This window comes from Epinephelus lanceolatus, chromosome 12 (assembly GCF_041903045.1).
Source record: "Epinephelus lanceolatus isolate andai-2023 chromosome 12, ASM4190304v1, whole genome shotgun sequence".
In the NCBI taxonomy this organism is placed as follows: domain Eukaryota; kingdom Metazoa; phylum Chordata; class Actinopteri; order Perciformes; family Serranidae; genus Epinephelus; species Epinephelus lanceolatus.
In genome coordinates, this window is record NC_135745.1 from 42,176,296 (window position 1) to 42,195,177 (window position 18,882).

General features: G+C 40.5%; 1 protein-coding gene across 1 annotated transcript; it reads left to right on the forward strand.

The window, feature by feature from the left end:
• Positions 1 to 1,496: 1,496 nt before the first annotated feature.
• Positions 1,497 to 7,793, forward strand: LOC117271632 (uncharacterized). Its single transcript, XM_033649930.2, has 5 exons — positions 1,497 to 1,590; positions 1,939 to 2,058; positions 2,524 to 2,620; positions 2,739 to 2,827; positions 4,146 to 7,793. Exon 5 carries the CDS (start codon positions 4,301 to 4,303, stop codon positions 6,143 to 6,145), a length of 1,845 nt encoding a protein of 614 aa, XP_033505821.2. The 5' UTR covers positions 1,497 to 1,590; positions 1,939 to 2,058; positions 2,524 to 2,620; positions 2,739 to 2,827; positions 4,146 to 4,300; the 3' UTR covers positions 6,146 to 7,793.
• Positions 7,794 to 18,882: the final 11,089 nt, after the last annotated feature.

Here is an 18,882-nt window from a genome sequence, read left to right on the forward strand (position 1 = left end):
AAGTATAATCATAAACTCTTTCAAGGCTAAAGCCATCTATACTTACTTCTACCTGTATGTTTGGGTGAACTCGTCTGTTTCCAAATAAAATAAACTTTGATTTACTAACATTCAGAGAAAGTTTGTTGTTATCAAACCACAGTTTCAGTTTCCCTAGTTCAGTTGTGACATCCCCCAATAGCTGTTGTAAGTGCTCGCCAGAACACAACATATTAGTGTCATCAGCAAAAATTACAAATTTAAGAACATTAGAGACATTAACTATATCGTTTATGTATAATATAAATAATTTTGGTCCAAGTATTGATCCCTGTGGCACGCCACAAGTGATATCTAATTCTTCTACCACTTCCATCAGTGCCAGTGAAGTGGATCTGTTGCTTCTAAAGCCATATTGGCTATCTATTAATAAATTGTGTTTATCTATAAAATTGTCCAACCTTGCAACAAATAATTTTTCTAGGATTTTTGAAAACTGTGGTAGCAGTGATACTGGTCTGTAATTTGTGAATAGTTGTTTGTCTCCTGCTTTGTAAACTGTAGTCTCTATATACAGACTCTACATTCAGTGAATGTAGAGGGTTAAACGCTCTGTGCGGTGAACTAACGACGCGGAACATAATTGGCGTCACTGCAAACTCTGAATCCATCGTAATGGTTCAGCATATTTACTTATATATAAACGGAAGTCGGAAACGGAAATTCGCCTCCTCAAACCGGAATGGCAAAAAATAGGGGGTCTGCCCCCAGAGGCTGTATCGCCGTCTGCCGGAAGTCAGACGCCGAATACAGCCAATGGGTTCCGAGAATGTGTAAATTGGTACTACTTTAGCTGTCTTCATTTTCCTAGGAAAAGTGCCCAGTCTGAATGATAAGTTGCATATGTAAGTTAGTGGATCAACAATTTCATTAATGATTTTCTTTATTAGTCATGTCAATACCCATGTCATCACATGAAGTTTTATTCTTGAAGTTGTTTACTATCTCTATGATTTCATTTCTAGTTACATCTCGCAAAAATATCTACTTCTAGAAACGTGTAATGTACCCTATGACCTTCCATAAAAAAGTGTCTGCATGACTACATTTGTATTTAATTTTCATTTTCATACCATGCAGCACTTTTGGTCTCTGGCTGCAGAGCTACTGTGGCCTGGTTTCAAAACCTGTAATAAGTCTTTATGACCTTTGACCTTTCAGATGAGAAAAGTTGCAGATTTCTTTTTTTCTAACAAAGATGAAGAACAGTCATGTTGACCACAGTTCTGCTGCCGAACAATAAGTATGTGCTCTGACAGCGATGACTGGTAAAATAATGTGTTAAAGAACCTTGAGCTTTATGGGTGTTATAAATGTGAGTGTAAAATGCAATGGCTTTCTTTCACTTTCAGGTTTACGCAGTGTGTTATCAAGTCATAAACACATTTCATGCCCCTGGTTATCACCTCTAGTCCTCTGGTCATTAGATTATTATTTTTTTTTTTATAGCTGATCAAAGTTTGTGTTAAGACAGTGTGTGTGTATATTCTACAGTGTATGTAGACTGAGGCAGCACTCGTCCTCCCCTCCTGATCAGATACAAACTGAACGGTAAGTTGCTGAACACACTGAGCTGTTACTCTGTTTTTAATGCTGTTTCAGAGTTCATGTGATGCTGAAGATGACTGTGGTGAAACCTTAACTGCATTATTTTTGTTCAGTTTATGTAAGAAAATCATTATTTATATTTTTGTCGTCTATCTCAGACAAGTTTAACAATATTCTACTTGGCTGAAGTTTGTTTTTTTTACATCCTCTCCTACACAGTTGATCCTAATGTCAAAAGAAGTATTATTCAAGTGTATTCCTTTTGGCTTTGGCAAAATGTCAAGTCCATTATTCCAAACTCAGCATCAATATTATTAAAGTATTATTTTCTAATATGATTTGTTTCTTTAGAGGCAGTTGACAACTGGCAGTGTGTCCATACGCTGTTGGACTTAACAGTGAAGTTAATTCATACTTCCTCCTTCTACACTTCAAGACCATCAACTGCTCGACCATCCAACACAACTAGCTGTAAGTGAAAACAAATTATTACACATTATAATCAGAGATTAACATTTGGAAGCCTGTCAACCTTGTGTAAATAATACTGTGTAAAGTCAGGTTCTCAGGATCCGAGTTAAATCCTTAAAGTGAAAGCATAAAAGTGACGTTCCCTAAGCCTATAGCCTATCCCACCTATAGCTGCTGTTGCTTCACCTGTCAAGTTTTTAATGCTAGCTCAGCATATACGCAGTTTGCAATGACAACAGTGGTGAATTTAACTATATATTGTTTTCACAATTTCAAGTGTAAAACAAATATTTTTTGTTTTCAGACAGAAGCAGACAAAAACATTTGTCTCATTTTTGTCAATTATAACAGCAGCTCTGATGTCTAAGTCATGCTAACTTAGCACTGTTTTTTAACGAAGAATTAACTTACAAAAAAAGAAACAAATAAACTCAAGAAAATCTGATGTCCTGCCCTGTTTTCTAGATGTAACTCCATGCAGCTTGAAATAATCAAGGAACATCAGACTTTGGACATTTAAACCCCACAATGATATCATCTGCACTATCAGATGACTCATAAGGTAAAGGTTAGATGTGGTAGTGTCGTCAGTATTTTAATGATTCTAACAATGCTCATGAAGGAAAAAAAGTATCATCAACACAGCTATTTAAATGGACTTTGTTCTTTTTGTATTACAGGATTTATGGGGAAACTGATTTAAATCACAAGCAGCAGAAATCACTACAGCTCTTGGATCCTAAACCAGACGACTGGACAGCACACTGAGGTTTGCTGTATTTTATCTCCAGCAGTTTTTTTGTTATATTTAATACTTGAGTATTTTTACTACATTAGTCAGCTTTTGCAAAACAAAACTCTGCACCACAGCTGCTTAACAGATTCACACTCTAAAAGTGAACTTGCAAAATTCTACTTCTACAAAACTCAATTTTTAACTTCACTCTGCTGTTAGCTGAACATCAACAGAATCTGAAGTATGATGTTTATTAATGCAATGCTCTCTGAGACACATAGTTGACCACTCAGGGTGATGCAGCCCTGGTGACAAAATTTGCTACCATTCATTAGGTGCTACTCAAAGTCAAGGAAGGATCCTTAAATGGCTGTACCCACAATTCTTTGCACACAATTTGCCAGTGGAGCTCGGCGGGATTTTGATTAATATGTCAATTATACAGATTAATATCTCCTAGCATTTTTATTATATAAGAATAAAAAAAATATTGACAGAAACCTTATAATTTACACTTTCCACTGCGTCCACTGACAAATCTTTATTATTTTTTTTAAATGAAGTGATCTTGATAAAACAGAAACATTTTTAAATTAATCAGACACAGCAGAGATGGAGCACTAGCCTGTTCCAATGAGTGCTCACCAAAAGCAAGGAATGACTCTTGCCTTGCCTCTGAAGGACGCGATTTGGAAGGATCCTTCCTACCACGGAAGAATCCTTGACTTTGTGAAGCACCAGTTGTTTATGGGAGGTGACTGATTTGCTGTCCAAAGCATACTGGGATACCTATGATATGGACCAGGTGGGCAATAGGGCGAGAAGGTGTTACAGTTTCAAAATTTCAAAGGGAATTGCTAAAGCCAACTAATGACAATTGTGCTTGATAATCTATCCATGTAAAAGATGAGATAATAACAACTTGCTATCGCAAGACAAGAATGAATTACTGCCTTGTGGTTATGTGCCTCTGTGAAACAAAAACAAGAACAAATGGCCAAGAATACATTTCATGAGGTCACAGTGACCTTGACGACCAAAATCTAATCAGTTCATCGGTGAGTCCAAGTGGACGAATTTTAAGAAATTCCCTTCGAGTGTTCCTAATATATTGTGTTCACGAGAATGAGACAGACAGCCTGAAAACATAATGCCTTCAGCCACAGCTTTCACTGGAGCAGAGGCATAAAAAGTTACTTGGCATTGCAAGAAGTAGTTAATTTTACCCTCCATCACTAGAAAAGCTGTTGTACAATCATGATACAAGCAGTAACAGCACAGAGTGGTACACTGTCACTGTAGCTGCAAGTGTGAGTTATGTGTATTTTTAATTTATTGTATTTCAATACAGGTTCAGACCAGAGAGCACTTCACAATAACAGACGCCTTCACCCTTCAGCAAGATGGAAGATCTTCTTTGACTACAAAGAGTCATTCGAGGCACTTCTTCTTAGGGGCGGTACCAAGTGATTATTACAGTAGACATAATTACTTCCCTTCACAATCATGCAGTCCAGACTAAGGTCAGGTTTTAAGTCAGTCTGTTCCAGATCAAAATCAAATGGTGCTGAAGAAACACAGCAAACCAAGACTTACATTAGGTCACCACCTGTTATTTCACCACCAAATTATTGGAATTCAAAGACGCGAGTGTGCATTAAATGGCTTGCTGATACTGTTAGAGAAAAAAGCACACTGCTAAAACCCCAGACAGGGTCTCTGCCTGTTTATAAAGTTCCCTTGAAAAAAGAGCAAATCAGTGTTAGTGGGTGCAAGAAATTCAGTTTTGGGGAAGAGTCCACTAAACTAAATCGCACCATTATGGTTCTTGGAACAACTGGTGCTGGGACATCAACTCTCCTTAATGGGATGATCAATTACATTCTGGGTGTTAAATGGGAGGATTCATTTCGCTTTAAGTTAGTTGATGAGGGTCAGTCAAAATCACAAGCTCACAGCCAGACTTCTGACGTCACTGTGTACAAACTCAACCACCAGGAGGGGTTTAAAATAGAGCACTCACTGACCATTGTTGACACTCCAGGGTTTGGAGGTACAAGAGGCATAGAAAGAGACAGAAAGATCACAGAACAGCTCCGTAATCTCTTCTCTGCTGAGCTTGGGATCAGTGAAATTGATGCTGTTTGTATTGTAGCTCAGGCTGCTTTAACACAACTAACACCATCACAGAAATTTGCGTTTGAATCTGTGCTCTCAATCTTTGGCAAAGATATTGCAGAAAACATCCAGGTTCTGGTGACGTTTGCAGACGGCCAGAAACCACCAGTTCTTGAGGCAATCAGTGCTTCAGGCATCCCATGTCCTGAAAGAAAAGATGGGCTACCAATTCACTTCAAATTCAATAATTCGGCGTTGTTTACAGACAGCAAATCATCTGCAGCAGACAGCATGAGTGAGGATGATGAAAATGGAGAAGAAAGCTTTGATCAGATGTTTTGGAACATGGGGACAAATAGCATGAGGACATTCTTTGTCGCTCTGGATGTCATGGACACCAAAAGCTTGACCATGACAAAAGAGGTCCTCAGAGAAAGACAGAGGCTTGAGAAGGCAGTTGAAAATTTGCAGAAAGAGGTTAAGGTTGGGTTAGCCAAGCTAGATGAGATAACAGAGAAGGCTGAAACACTTACAGAGCACGAGGCAGAGATGTGCAGATATAAGAATTTTGAGTTTGAATCCAGCTTCCTAGACGCTGTTCAAGTACAAATTACTGGTACTGGAATTTACCTCAACAACTGTAAGCAGTGTCATTTCACCTGTCACTCTCCCTGTAGAAGATCCATTAATACAGGAGACAAAAGACACTGCAAAGCAATAGGATCAGATGGACGCTGCACAAAGTGCCCAGGGAAATGTTACTGGGATGAACATAATGATCAGACGTACAAATGGGAGAGTGAGGAATTGAAGGAAGTAACAACAGTGAAAGAACGTAGAAAGAAGTACAGAAACGCAAAAGATATTAAGAAATGTTATCAGACATTGATTGAAAAACTGATGCATGAATATCAACCCGTGCAGGCTGAGGTGGAGGCACTGAGAGCGCACTATAACAAGAGTCTGAACAGACTTAAAAAGATAGCACTGAAGCCGAATCCTCTCTACGCTCGTGAATTCACTGACATGCTTATTGAGGCAGAGAAATCTAAGGCCAAGCCAGGCTGGAGACAACGAGTTCAGCCCCTGATAACCATGAGGGAAAAAGCAGACATCATGGCTACAGTCGACAGAGGAGAGATACTCCTCCCAAGTCCACCTATTGACCTCCAGTGTTCCAGTCCCAGCCATGACATCACTGAGACTGATAATAAGAGACCAAGACTAAAATGATACCGACACTGACACCAGCAAAAATAAAAAGGACAACACTGACTGATACCAACCGAGACCAACATAAGATCAACACAAATGCAGACCACGACAAAGTCAACACAGATACCAACCTTGACTGACTCTGATAAAGGCCAGGATGAAACTGAACCAAATAACAACTGAGGCCAAGAAGAGACCAAGACCAATTCTAACATGAACAAAGACCAAGACAGTGAGCTTGACACTAACCCAAACCAAGACCAGACTGATTCCTATGAAGCCCAGGACAGGACGTTGTCAAGGGGGAACAAGGTCTTCCTGCTTACCGTATCCATTTAATTATCTACTTTTGTTTTATTTGATATTAATTTGCTTTGTACTTTAAAGCTGCAGTTTTTCTATGTCAGCAACTACATGTGGGACAATGCAATTTATATGTACATGAAGTCATATAACCATGCAATCTGAATAAGCATCTAAAGCTTCTGCATTGATTCCCCTAAAAGCTATGTATGTTGCTTGCATCATTTTAGAAAATATAAAAAGTTCTGTTTTATATGGATGCTTTATTTGATTTAGAATTTCAAATACCCACATTTTAATAAATTGTCATTTCGGACTGTGTGATCATGTACAAAATGCTCACAAAATGTATATAGACTGGCAGACGTTTGACTTTATCTTTCTGTGACAACAATTCACTCTGTAAAACAATACAGCAAAAATTGTGTTTGCTTTGTATACTCCCTCCTCCTTCACAAAATCTTAAATTAGTACAATACAGAATATCAAGTATTCATGATCTGAAGTCAAAAAAATTTGTCACATCACTTTCATTTGAAGGAACTGTAAATGATGAAGTTAATTTCTTAAAAAAAGAAAAAAAGCCAGCACTCACAAATGTCCTTTTGGTAAATTTAATAAACCAACTTGGGTGACGTTACCAGAAACACAGACGTTTCGACAGAAAGTCTTCTTCACTGAAGAACACAGACGTTTCGACAGAAAGTCTTCTTCAACGTCTGTGTTTCTGGTAACGCCACCCAAGTTGGTTTATTAAATTTACCAAAAGGACATTTGTGAGTGCTGACTTCTTTTCTTTTTTTCTGCTGCTTTTCGCCGTGCACCTGTTGAGTGGATTTATTTTGAGAGTGCTTGCTTCTTTCCTACGTGAAGTTAATTTCTTAACCAGTCCTGTATGCTATTAGATTTTAATCATTAACTCCATTGAATGTAAGCTTTTAAAGTTTGACAGTGAGATACCTACCATGCAGACATATTTGGAAACATCACTTGCATCATGGTCCTGTGCTCATGTCTGGTCTCATCTTCATGACGAACTTCTGAATCTGCTGGTACCGATGAATAAATGGAAAAGCCACATTAAAGCCAGATTCCTCTACCAATATGCAGACTTCCACTGCTGTATATATATATACCTATGTTTGTTGTCTAACATTTTCTTTGTTTTGTATGGATTTTATTTAACAAAAAAAGACAGTGGTATGATCATCAAAAAAGTCCCTAAGCTATAGAGTGAGCTGTACAATGTTATTTAACTAGCTGGCTAACTATCCATTCAGTGAAAAGACACGCAGGCCAAAAACAGGCTACAATAAATTGTAAACTTGTGTTTTTTCTTGATATTAAAGTTGTAACTAAACCACTCTCTTTCATTACTCATCTCTTTCACCACTACAATTGACAGTGTTCTCTTTAGTTAACTTCATGTAGAAAAATTGTTGTTAAAATTGACAGCTACCACATACACCTACAGTAACCACACGTTTGCTAGCTAATGCTAAAAGTAGGCTACATTTCAAAATGATGGTGTTAAAGGAATACTCAGACGATTTGTGAGTTATGCCCTTTCTCTATCATTTTCATATTGAGACAACATGATCGATATTTTTTTTGTGTCTGTACGTCCAGTGGCTGGGTCTCAGAGGTTAGCATTGCGGCTTAGCTTAGCGAATACAATTGAAGTCTATAGGGGGTCAGTAGCCTACTCGGTAAAAGTGATCAAATAAACGTTACAGAAACCCTGAAGCTGGCATTTCTGCACGTGCATTTAAAATAAACATGTTTAAACATTAATTCGAAAAATGAGAGTCCTTTTTAGTCGTTTTAGAAGAAGTTTGATACACGGAACTATAGTGTGTTTACGCCCTGTGCTGTGATCCACGGAGGGATACACCGGTGAGCAACAGCTGCAGCTGGCTCTGGGACAGGTACGCTAGGTCACTCGGCAAAAGCAAACAAAAAGACGACACGGACGATATTACTCACTCGACTGAAAGCTGTCCATCAGCTCCTGCAGGCCTGTTGTTTCCAGTTTATCTTAGGAACATGAAAAAATGTTTCAATCACGCCAGGATTAGTGATTGCTGCAAAGTTTTCACTCCTTGTGATGCACTCTCTGCGGTGGTTTTCCTCCCGATGATATATCTCTAGCCTCCCCAACGATGGTAGCACCGAATCCCATTCTGTACAGCAAAATGATTCCACCTCCGTAGGCATAGGTTGGCAAGCCCTGCAGCTACACCACCAGTCTTCCCCTGACCTGCGTCTCCCCTCGGCCCCTTGCTGTTCCGCCGCTTTGGAGGATTCAGCCTCTCTTTTCGCCCGCTCAGCATCCAACACCTGGAGTTCCTTATCTGTGTACTCCGGCTCAAACAGGTATGGCTCTGGATCTGTGTCCGCTACAAGAAACTCTTCAAAATCGCGTTCAAAGTCGTCCATTGCAGCTACTATAGTCCGGAGATATCATTAGGCTAAATAAACTGAGTTTTGTTTATAGGCTATGTCTGTGCCTGTGCCTGCTCACCGGTGTATCCCTCCGCGGATCACAGCACAGGGCGTAAACACACTATAGTTCAGTGTATCAAACTTCTTCTAAAACGACTAAAACGGACTCTCGTTTTGCGAATTAATGTTTAAACATGTTTATTTTAAATGCACGTGCAGAAATGCCAACTTCAGGGTTTCTGTAACGTTTATTTGATCACTTTTACAGAGTAGGCTAGTGACTCCCTAGAGACTTCAATTGTATTCGCTAAGCTAAGCTGCAATGCTAACCGCTGAGACCCAGCCACTGGACGTACAGACACAAAAAAGATATCGATCATGTTGTCTCAATATGAAAATGATAGGAAAGGGCATAACTCCCAAATCGTCGGAGTATTCAAACTTGATGTAACTCGACCACCTTTAAAACATAAATGTGTCAACTGCTTGTGACTGATCTTGCTAATATTAATATCTAATGTTGAGACACCGCAAAGAACCATAGCTGATCAAAATGCAATACAGTCTTAATACAGTCGTCATATTACAGTGTAATTTTGTTGTATATAAGGTTGTGACAAAATACTTACTGACAGAGCACTTACCGCTAAAAATATGTAGATTCAATGGACAAATAGGAGAATATCACAAATAGAGGACAACAATGTGCATTTAAAGAGCAAGAAATCAGATGTCTCAATTCCAAGACAGCGTCGACAATGAAAATGTCATGTAATCAGTACAACAGCTTTGCTCCTGACATGTCAAGTACACCAAAGGTCACAGGTGGAATCACATGTAATGACTGAAGCGATCTATGCTCAACGCATTCATGAGGGTTGCGAGTGTTAACACAGCCAAAGTGACATCACACAGGCCCCTTCATAAGGGTCCCTGCTTTTGGCCTGCAGACAGTTGAGTTCATCCTTTTTTGACAGCAATCAATTTGTCAAAAAACATCAGAAATCATGATGACAAGAAGAACATTGTTAAGTCTTTCTACACAACAATTATACTTAGTGCACTGCTCTGACGACTAGTGGGCCCATAACCTTGAAACAATCTTTACAAAAAGTTACTGAACTCTTATTTTAATAAATGTCCTGTATCCTTCTTCTTCTTGTCACAGCATTATTTTGTAAACAAATTTTTGATATTCACTGAAGTGTTTCAACTCACCAGTTAAAAAGATATCCACCACATTGATTAAAATGGTTGTATTGTATCAGAAGACCAAACTGTGGTGGTGAGATCTCCTGATCAGTGTCTGGTTGTGAAACTGTGCACTGCTGGAAGACTCTTCAAAGTTCAAACTTTGTCCACAAGGTGGCTGTATTACACCGGCCATAGTTATACGATCAGCCTCCAACAAGAATGATGACTTGAGAAACCTGCTGTTTGTAGTTAGGAAACAATTGTCTTACAACATTAAGAAATTCTCCCACAACAACATTGACATTCAAACTGCAAACCTACTGATGAGGCGAAATACAATGTAAAGTGATAAGTCTCAACTTTGGTGATATCAAGTTTATTGAGTTATTACTGGTGCTGGTTGAAGTCACATGCTGCCAATTAGCAACTTCAAACTTCATATGTTAGCATATCAGCGAGTATAAAACCCTCAATTACATATCAGTTATTGCACTTAACTTCAAATTATTACAGCATTTTTTTATTAGCTATAATACCAGCTTGCCATCAAGTCTGGCTCCTCACATGCTTGTACACTGTTGTCCAATTAACTAAAAGTCATTGTTCGGGGTGGCACTTAGCACTTACTTATGGGTTTCTGTATGTAATCTACAGCATGGTTGCTTTGTATCCTCCCTCTTTCTTCTTCACAAAATCTTAAATGAAGCAACACAATACAGAAGATCAAGTATTCATCCATTTAGTCTTGAAAACTGGCAACTGGTGAATGCTGCTGTTGCAAAGATAATTTCTGTCACATCACAGTCATTTAGAGGAACTGTCAATGATAAAAGTTGAATCATCAACCAGTCCTGCTTGCTATTAGATTTTAATCAACACGTTACCAACAGGATTACAGGTCATATTATTTCATTTACAATGTCACGTAACGCGTTACCACCCAATATATTCTTCATTCATCCCCACTGATCCACACTGCTCCACTTCCACCAGTATGCCACCAGAAAAATATCCCCCAAAGGCCAGTGTGTGTTGTCATGTCATTCAGTATACCTTATAGAAGGGTGCTGGTGGTTGTGTGCATTATCATGTCCAGGGTGTCTCCATTCATACACCTACACCGTATCCTGTTCTGCTTTTGCATCCTGGCTGCCTGAAAGCAGCGGGGATAAGAAGCTGGCCTTCAGTTTGCATTTTCCTCGTCCTGGTGATCGGCACATCTGGGTGATGTTAGTATATATTGGATGTGTTTCCATTCACCCCCTCTACAGCTGCAGAGCGACGCTGGCACACAGTCCTGTTCTTATGCATAACTCTCTCTGTGGTGCTGCTGTAGCTGACCGGCACGTCTGACATGCTCGACCCACTTAAACACCAGTGCAAACCAAGCACCCCCCCCTATTATGGCACTCCCCAGTAGCTGTGGCCCCCCAGCAGGACACGGAGCCATGCCACACCACAAAAACTGCTCAGGAATGGTCCGAGGAACATGACAAAGAGCTCAAGGCATCAACCTGGCCTCCAAATTCCCCAGATCCCCATCTGATCAAACATCTGTGGGACGTGCTGGTACCCCACCTCACAACCCACAGGACCCAAAAGATCTGAAGCTAACACCCTGGTGCCAGACACCAAAGGACACCCTCCACAGGTCCTGTGTCCATGCCTTATCAGAGCCAAGTCCGGTCCAAGGAACACCCACCGTGGATCAGGGGTACCCTCTGAGGTACCAGAATGTCCCTCAGATGTTTGGGATCTGGGGTATTTGGAGGTCAGGTCAACGCCTTGAGCTCTTTGTCCCGTAACCTCAGGTCATGCCTGAGCAGCTTTTGTGATGTGGCATGGTACATTGTCCTGGTGGGGGGTCACTGCCATTGATAAGTGCCGTTGCCATGAGGGGGTTTATCAATGTTGTTCACTTAACCTGCCAGTGGTTTTAATGTTTTGGCTGATCAGTGTATAAGAGATGCATGATAATATCAGCACATCATCAGTATTTTATTTTTTTATTATTTATTTATTTATTTATTTATATACTTTATTAATCCTCCTGAGGGGAAATTCAGTTTTTTCACTCTTGCTGTCAATTACACACAGGTCCGAAAGACAGTATCGGCCAGTATTAAAAATTAAATATGAGAACGGCCAACAGTATCTGCTGATAAGACAAACCAAACATGTACAAAATATCAGGTAAACGATGCAGCACAGGTAAAAAAAACAACATATCTGCTAGATGTAAGTATGTATGAAGATTATAAATGACAAAAATTAAAACTGACAGGTGTTTAACTGATTCACAGTTGGTTCGTACTGTGTTAATTGCCACCAGAGCAACTTAAAAGAAAGATGTAAAGACCATTAACAAAAGATAACGTGTCTCAGTTGCCAATGATTTGGTTTCAACATTGTTGGTGCAAAAGGACTTCAAATATGATTCAAAATGCTGACACTGCTGTGTGGAGATAATATTCAGTCAGCATAAAGTAACCAGACACCCAAATAAGTTTGTCATTTCAGTGTTTCAATCACAAACTGTTGTGTATGAAACCCACTCAACTATAACACAGTCTGTGTTGTGTCTGTTGGAGCTCACAGGAGTGAATCCGTTACTTACGTCACCGCACCGTGACCACGGTAAATCCAGAGGCCGCTGCACAACAGGTCCTTCACGGGCCAAAAAACAGTTTAAATACAGAATCCAATACCAAAAAACTACAATGTCCATGTAAGAGTCCCGTATTGCTGTGTTGTCTTCCACTAATGTAGCGTTATCCTCTCTTTGCCCGCAGACCGACGTAAACTCAACTGCTAAGCTAGCTAACAGCTAGCAAGCTAAAGTCCACACCAGTTAAAAGCTGCTAAAGTAGCTAGCTAGAGGCTAGCGGGCTAAAGCGTCCACACAGTTCTTCTTCCGGCACGGCACTTTGTCAAAACGTTTTTTAACAGCTATTCAAAGTCGCCGAACAAAAGCTCCACACTCTGAATGCTCCCGTGTTTACAGTCAGTTCTTGCCGGCTCACTGTTGAGTCCTTTTTCCTGCTAACTGTTAGCTGCTCTGCTACATGCTAACGTCTCTCCAGGGTTGCCAGGTCCGATCCTTTACTTCTTCTTCGCCCCCATAATAGGCTGACAGCTTAACAAGCTAATTACCACCCGTTCAACTTGACCTCTACTAAATAAACTCTGTTTTACAAATTTCTTAAACCATCACAAAGTAGAGCAACAAAAGAAAACAAAAGGCTGTTTATTATTATTTTCTTAAGGGCTTTTCCAAAATTTAAAGTTATTTTAAATGCAAGCCTCCAAACAGCTGTCATGTCACCATGTCACCTACAGTCCACAGCAGCATGGTCTGAAAAATCACATCTGACACTTGATGTTAATAAAACAGTGTCAGTTTGCTTTTCTGCCAGGGCTCTGTCATCAACAGAAGCTAATGTGTCCAATGGGAACTGTCAGGTTCCCCTGTGTAGATCCTCATTTGGACCAACAGCTTTTTCTGTCCATGGAATTAACATGTGGAGTTCTTCACCTACAGAACTCAAACTGGATCCAGATTGAAATCACTTTAAACTCAAACTGAAACAGGTTTTGAAGAGGAATCAGTTCTGCAGTCATAAATAATTTGGTGCTTCCTATTCTATGGTGCTGATTATGTATTGCAGTTTGTGTCTTGTATTGTTCTGTCTGTATTTTTTAGTGTTGTTTGTACTTTGCACTCTTACTTGTGTTTTTGTTGCTGAGTCTTCTGTATCTTAAGGCCCAGCTAGGGACGGACATTGCAAATTGGCTGAGGCTATAAATGCTGTGATGTGTGGCTTATGTATACTACATACGTGTCGCTATACAAATAAACATTTTTTGAAAAAAGGATATATTGGTATCAAATTATCAGTCAAACAAGTTGTTATAACTCAGCGTATCAGCACAAACTCCAAAATATTTACAGGATTGTTGTCCAACATCATCTCTGTTCTGTATGAATTTTATTTAACAAAGCATGAGAAAGATGCAGTGGTTAGCACGTCGCCTCACAGCAAGAGGTTTCCCGGTTTGAACCCCGGATGGGGGTGCCCTTCTGTGCAGAGTCTGCATGTTCTCCCTGTGTCAGCGTGGGTTTCCTCCAGGTGCTCCAGCTTCCTCCCACAGTCTAAAGACATGCAGGTTAACTGGTGACTCTAAATTGTCCGTAGGTGTGAATGTGAGTGTGAATGGTTGTCTGTCTCTATGTGTCAGCCCTGTGATAGTCTGGTGACCTGTCCAGGGTGAACCCTGCCTCTCACCCAGTGTCAGCTGGGATAGGCTCCACCCCCCATGACCCCTAACAGGATAAGCAGTTACACAAAATGATAAATGAAAGAATAAATGAGGAAGATGAGCTCAATGTCCACTCTTCTCCTAAATTTCAAGGTCCATAACTGAGGTTAACCCAAAGTTACCATGGCTATTTTTAAGTTTGGACTGATGCTGGAAGAGCAAAACAGAGTGAAAAACATAATAAATACCTCAAAGTTGTCCTGGACTACAGTACTGAAGTAACTGTACTTAGTTACATTGCACCATCACAAACAACGACCCCCCCACCCCTCTTAATATACATTATCTCTGTCCTCTTTGTTTCCTTAGTGACCTGCAGCAGAAATATTCTCAGCTTCACGTAATTAAAGTATGAGTGGTAAAAGTATAACAGTACTATCAGCTTTATGTAGTTGAAGTATTCATAGTGAAGTACAGCAGTAGTTTCAGCTTACTGGTGAAGTACACGTGTTACTGACATCTTAAAACCCACATTTTAAAGAGATTAACTGTTGTGTGTTTTTAAGTTACAGTTGAGAAAAAAAAGCAATAAAATTAGACAAACACCCAAAATGCATCATGGGTTAAAATGTAGGACAAATGTTAAAGCTGAAATCTGTAATATTTTTACTCATGTGTTATTGTATTATTCACCTGTATGGTGAAGTGCAGTTAACACACAACTGAATGTGTGTGGTTTTCTCAGCAGAATTCTTGTCACTGTCTCTTTAGAGCTCTGTCCCTCTAGTTGTATTCATCACTGGAGACAAATAGTCAGTTCCTGTCTCTGACTGAACCTTAATTGCAGATGCTTTCTTTATGCTATTCTACATTATTGATACTGTCATCATCAGCACTGTCATCTGCGCTGCAGTTAGAACAGGACAAACATCGCAGATTGCAGCTTTAATCTGCTAACAAAACATCAAACCTACAATTTCACTGTGAAATAAACAGCATTTGTGTCACTGTCTGTCTTTCCTACATCTTTTGAAATACAGACCTAGAACCACTGCCTCGTGGTTTTATGCCTCTGCATAAGTTCACATCCATGTCAGTGAAAACATGGATGCTTCACACACAGAAGATCTATACAATCCGCACAGTTTCAAGATTAGAGTCACCACCTCAGTATCTGACCAAATGTCTCCCCTTCTGTTCCTGAAATATGATGTCGAATAATGGCCACAAAGGTGTTTTATGCAGAACATTATGATGTCACAGTGAAGTTGACCTTTGACCTTTTGGATATAAAATGTCACCACTTCATCATTTTATCCTGTAAAATTATGGATAAGTGAATTCTTAAAGAGGTACTTCACTGCTGGAAAGATGGCCGTTCAATAAAACTAGGATGTCTATAAAAGATGCAAATACTTGAAAATGGAAAGAGAAAACAGAGATAAGGCTTTTGCACAAGAGGGAGAAAACCTACAACTACCACGATGCAGTGTGCTGCACCAGACCAATGGCAGCCAGCTAGCGAGAAACAATCTCATATGACAGTTAAACAGGAAGCTAAAACACATCTCTGAAAACATTTGAGGTGAGAAATCTGACTGATCTCAGTCTTTTTTGCCTCCGTTTTCACTGTGCAGGAAACAGGATGACGCCCACTTCCTGTTTACAAACCCGCTATTACAGCTATAAACGGCACTAAAATATGTTTCTACAAGCAGTGTGGGGAAGAAACAGGCAGTGCAGTAACATAATCTTGATATGCAATCAGCACTGTGTTTCGGTTTGAGAGTGAGAGAGGGGGACGGGTCCGCTCTTGATCCACTTCTGTACTTTGTGGCGGCAATGGGGGCAGAGGTGGCAGGCAATACAAAAATGTGGGAGTACAGCCTGTAGTTTGAGCCAGCCAAACTTAGCCAGATGACGGCAGAGGGCTGGACGGTATGACAAAATGTTCATATCACAGGTTTTTAAAAAAAAATCATATCAGTTTCACGGTATTTGACAGTATTTTCCTCGGGTTCTGCCCACTTGACATGCTGCTGTGCTGTGCTACAGCCTATTCAAGTGCTGGAATTTGTTATTTAGGTGACAACGCCTTAACGCAACACAAGCTCCGCTCCATTAGTGGCGTGCTTCGGGCCGGGCTCGGTTATAATTGTCTCTGACTCGGGTCGGCTTCAGTCAGGAAAATGCGGCCTGAGCCATGCTCTAGTGTGCTCACCTGTGTGTGTGTGTGTGTGTGTGTGTGTGTGTGTGGTTGCATGTAGGAGAAACACTGCTCTTTTTGGTATGAGTTCTTCTGGGTCATCATGTTCTTCTTCAGCAACGTGTACAGTTGCTTCACTTTCAGGACTCTCTCTGGCAGCCATTCTCGCCTCTAAACTTTTCTCTATACTCTCACTCTAGCCGGCTCTAGCACGCCTGGGATGTGCAGCGCTGAAATGGGTCCCCTACTTTCCAGCCACACACGTTCCGGATGTTGTTTGGGTCAGGGTTCGAACTATAAACTGAGCTTTGTGGGGGTCTCCAAAATAACAGTGCTTGCACTGTTAACTCAATTCATGCCCGCACAGCTATGGGACTTAAAAATTTTAATCAGCCGTATAGAGCTCCGGACGTCATGTGACTCGGTTTGTTTACACCACCATGTTGGCAGTCCTTGAGTGAAAATGAATGACGCCAGTGCTGATTTCAGGTCGTCAGAGTTCACTTTGCACGTTAAAGCCCCGGAAATTGAGCGATATATCGCAAAACTTGACTGATTAATCATAGCTGACCCTTACAATGACCGCGGGGTGCTTTTCAGGAGTATTGAGACAGCCAGAGCAGACAATTTCCCAATATTGCAGTATCCCGACATCTACAATTACTTGATCAACTCTCCTTCGTCCTACTCCAGAGAGTCCCTGAAAGCCTACAAGGGCCTGGAGGAGTACAAATGGATACAATCTGGCAGCCTTACATATAACGGTAATACAATAATGTAAGTAATTTTCTTATCCCACTTTTGTTTTGCGCTGCTCATTGAGTGAGCAACATCCTTTTACTAGCTCCACAAAATCCACACCATAATTCAAAGGTCAAACTAGCCTTTTATAAAAATTAAACGGTTAGAAATCGCAATAAAAGCGTGTAAAATAAACATTAAAGTTAGTGAGCGTCAGATTCTGTACCTGATACGAAGTGATCACTACACAAGTGGAATCCATTGCCTGTGGGCTCCCACTGCTCTGTTTTCTTCTGCTCGCTTCGTGCACGTTTTATGGCAGTAATCCACCTCCGCCATCTTTCGGGATGTTTCGGGATTCAATAAAATGCTCTCCCCTTCACGTATCGACTTTTCTGACACCCAAGGGCACAACAGCTGTCCACCATGTTCACTTTTATATTAATACAGCCCGAAGAAGAGACGAGTTAGCTGTTAGCTGTCCTATTGGCAGTCAGTTGAACAGCGCACTTTCCTGCCAATATGGCATTGTTTTGATTTTGACTGTTGCATGCCAGGATTGCGTGATGTCAGCTACCGGAGCTCTATTTCATCACATCTACAGCACATATAACAACACATATAGGCTACAGGCCTACGGCACCCCATGGTGTCTTGGCGCCGTAATTGCAGCCAAAGGCCTGTCATTCACGGGAGAATATCGTCGTTCTTTTGGAAAACATGTCCTTATTTTGGACTAGTTATTTATCTTGCTAACGTAAATAATACTCATTACACTGAAAAATACATAATTTGTGATAAAATAGTGGTTGTTAAAGTTTTGTTAGAGACCCCCACAGATGTATGGTTTTACAGCTTTCATGGGAGCTAATGCCCTCTTTATGGGAACTCAGCTCCCACTGGCTCCCACATAGTTCGAACCCTGGATTGGGCTATTCACCAGTATTGCCGTATCATAACAAAAATAAAGACCAGTTTTCGGTACAAACCAGTATACCGCCCAGCCCTACGGCAGAGTTTCATTAGGGGACAAGGAGGGATATCTGGGCACTGGTTAGATGGAGGCAAGTTTACCACAGTTCCTTTACACATACTCCCCACATTGTTTTGATACAAAGCTGGTCAAAAAATGGCAAAGTATCACATTAAGTCCAGGTGGACGTTTGTGCCAAATTTGAAAAGAAGTTGTTTTTGAGATATTGCATTCACAAGAATGAAATGGACACAAGGTCACAGTGACCTTTAACCACCAAATTCGAATCAGTTCATTGTTGAGGCCAAATGGACGTTTGTGCCAAATTTGAAGAAATTCCATTGAGGCATTCTTTAGATACTGCTTAAGGACCAAAACAGGGCTTGAAAGTGGCGTACGCCACTTCCCACGCAAAGGTTGTGATTTATAAAAATAAACTTGGTGGGAGAATGTGCGCACCTGTAAGCAAACTCTGAGTCATGCGTGCACACATTTTGGAGACACTGGGAAGTGGCGACGCAGACGGCGAGGTGGAGAAGTGGAGTCAGATTTTTATTGATGTCTCACACAAATTTAATGTCACGCTATATCCACCTTAGATCCACGTTATCATTGAAAGCAGCAGCCTTATAC

Bases quoted from the DNA above. Each gene is read 5' to 3' on its own strand.
- LOC117271632 (XM_033649930.2), top strand. From the start codon at position 4,301: ATGCAGTCCAGACTAAGGTCAGGTTTTAAGTCAGTCTGTTCCAGATCA.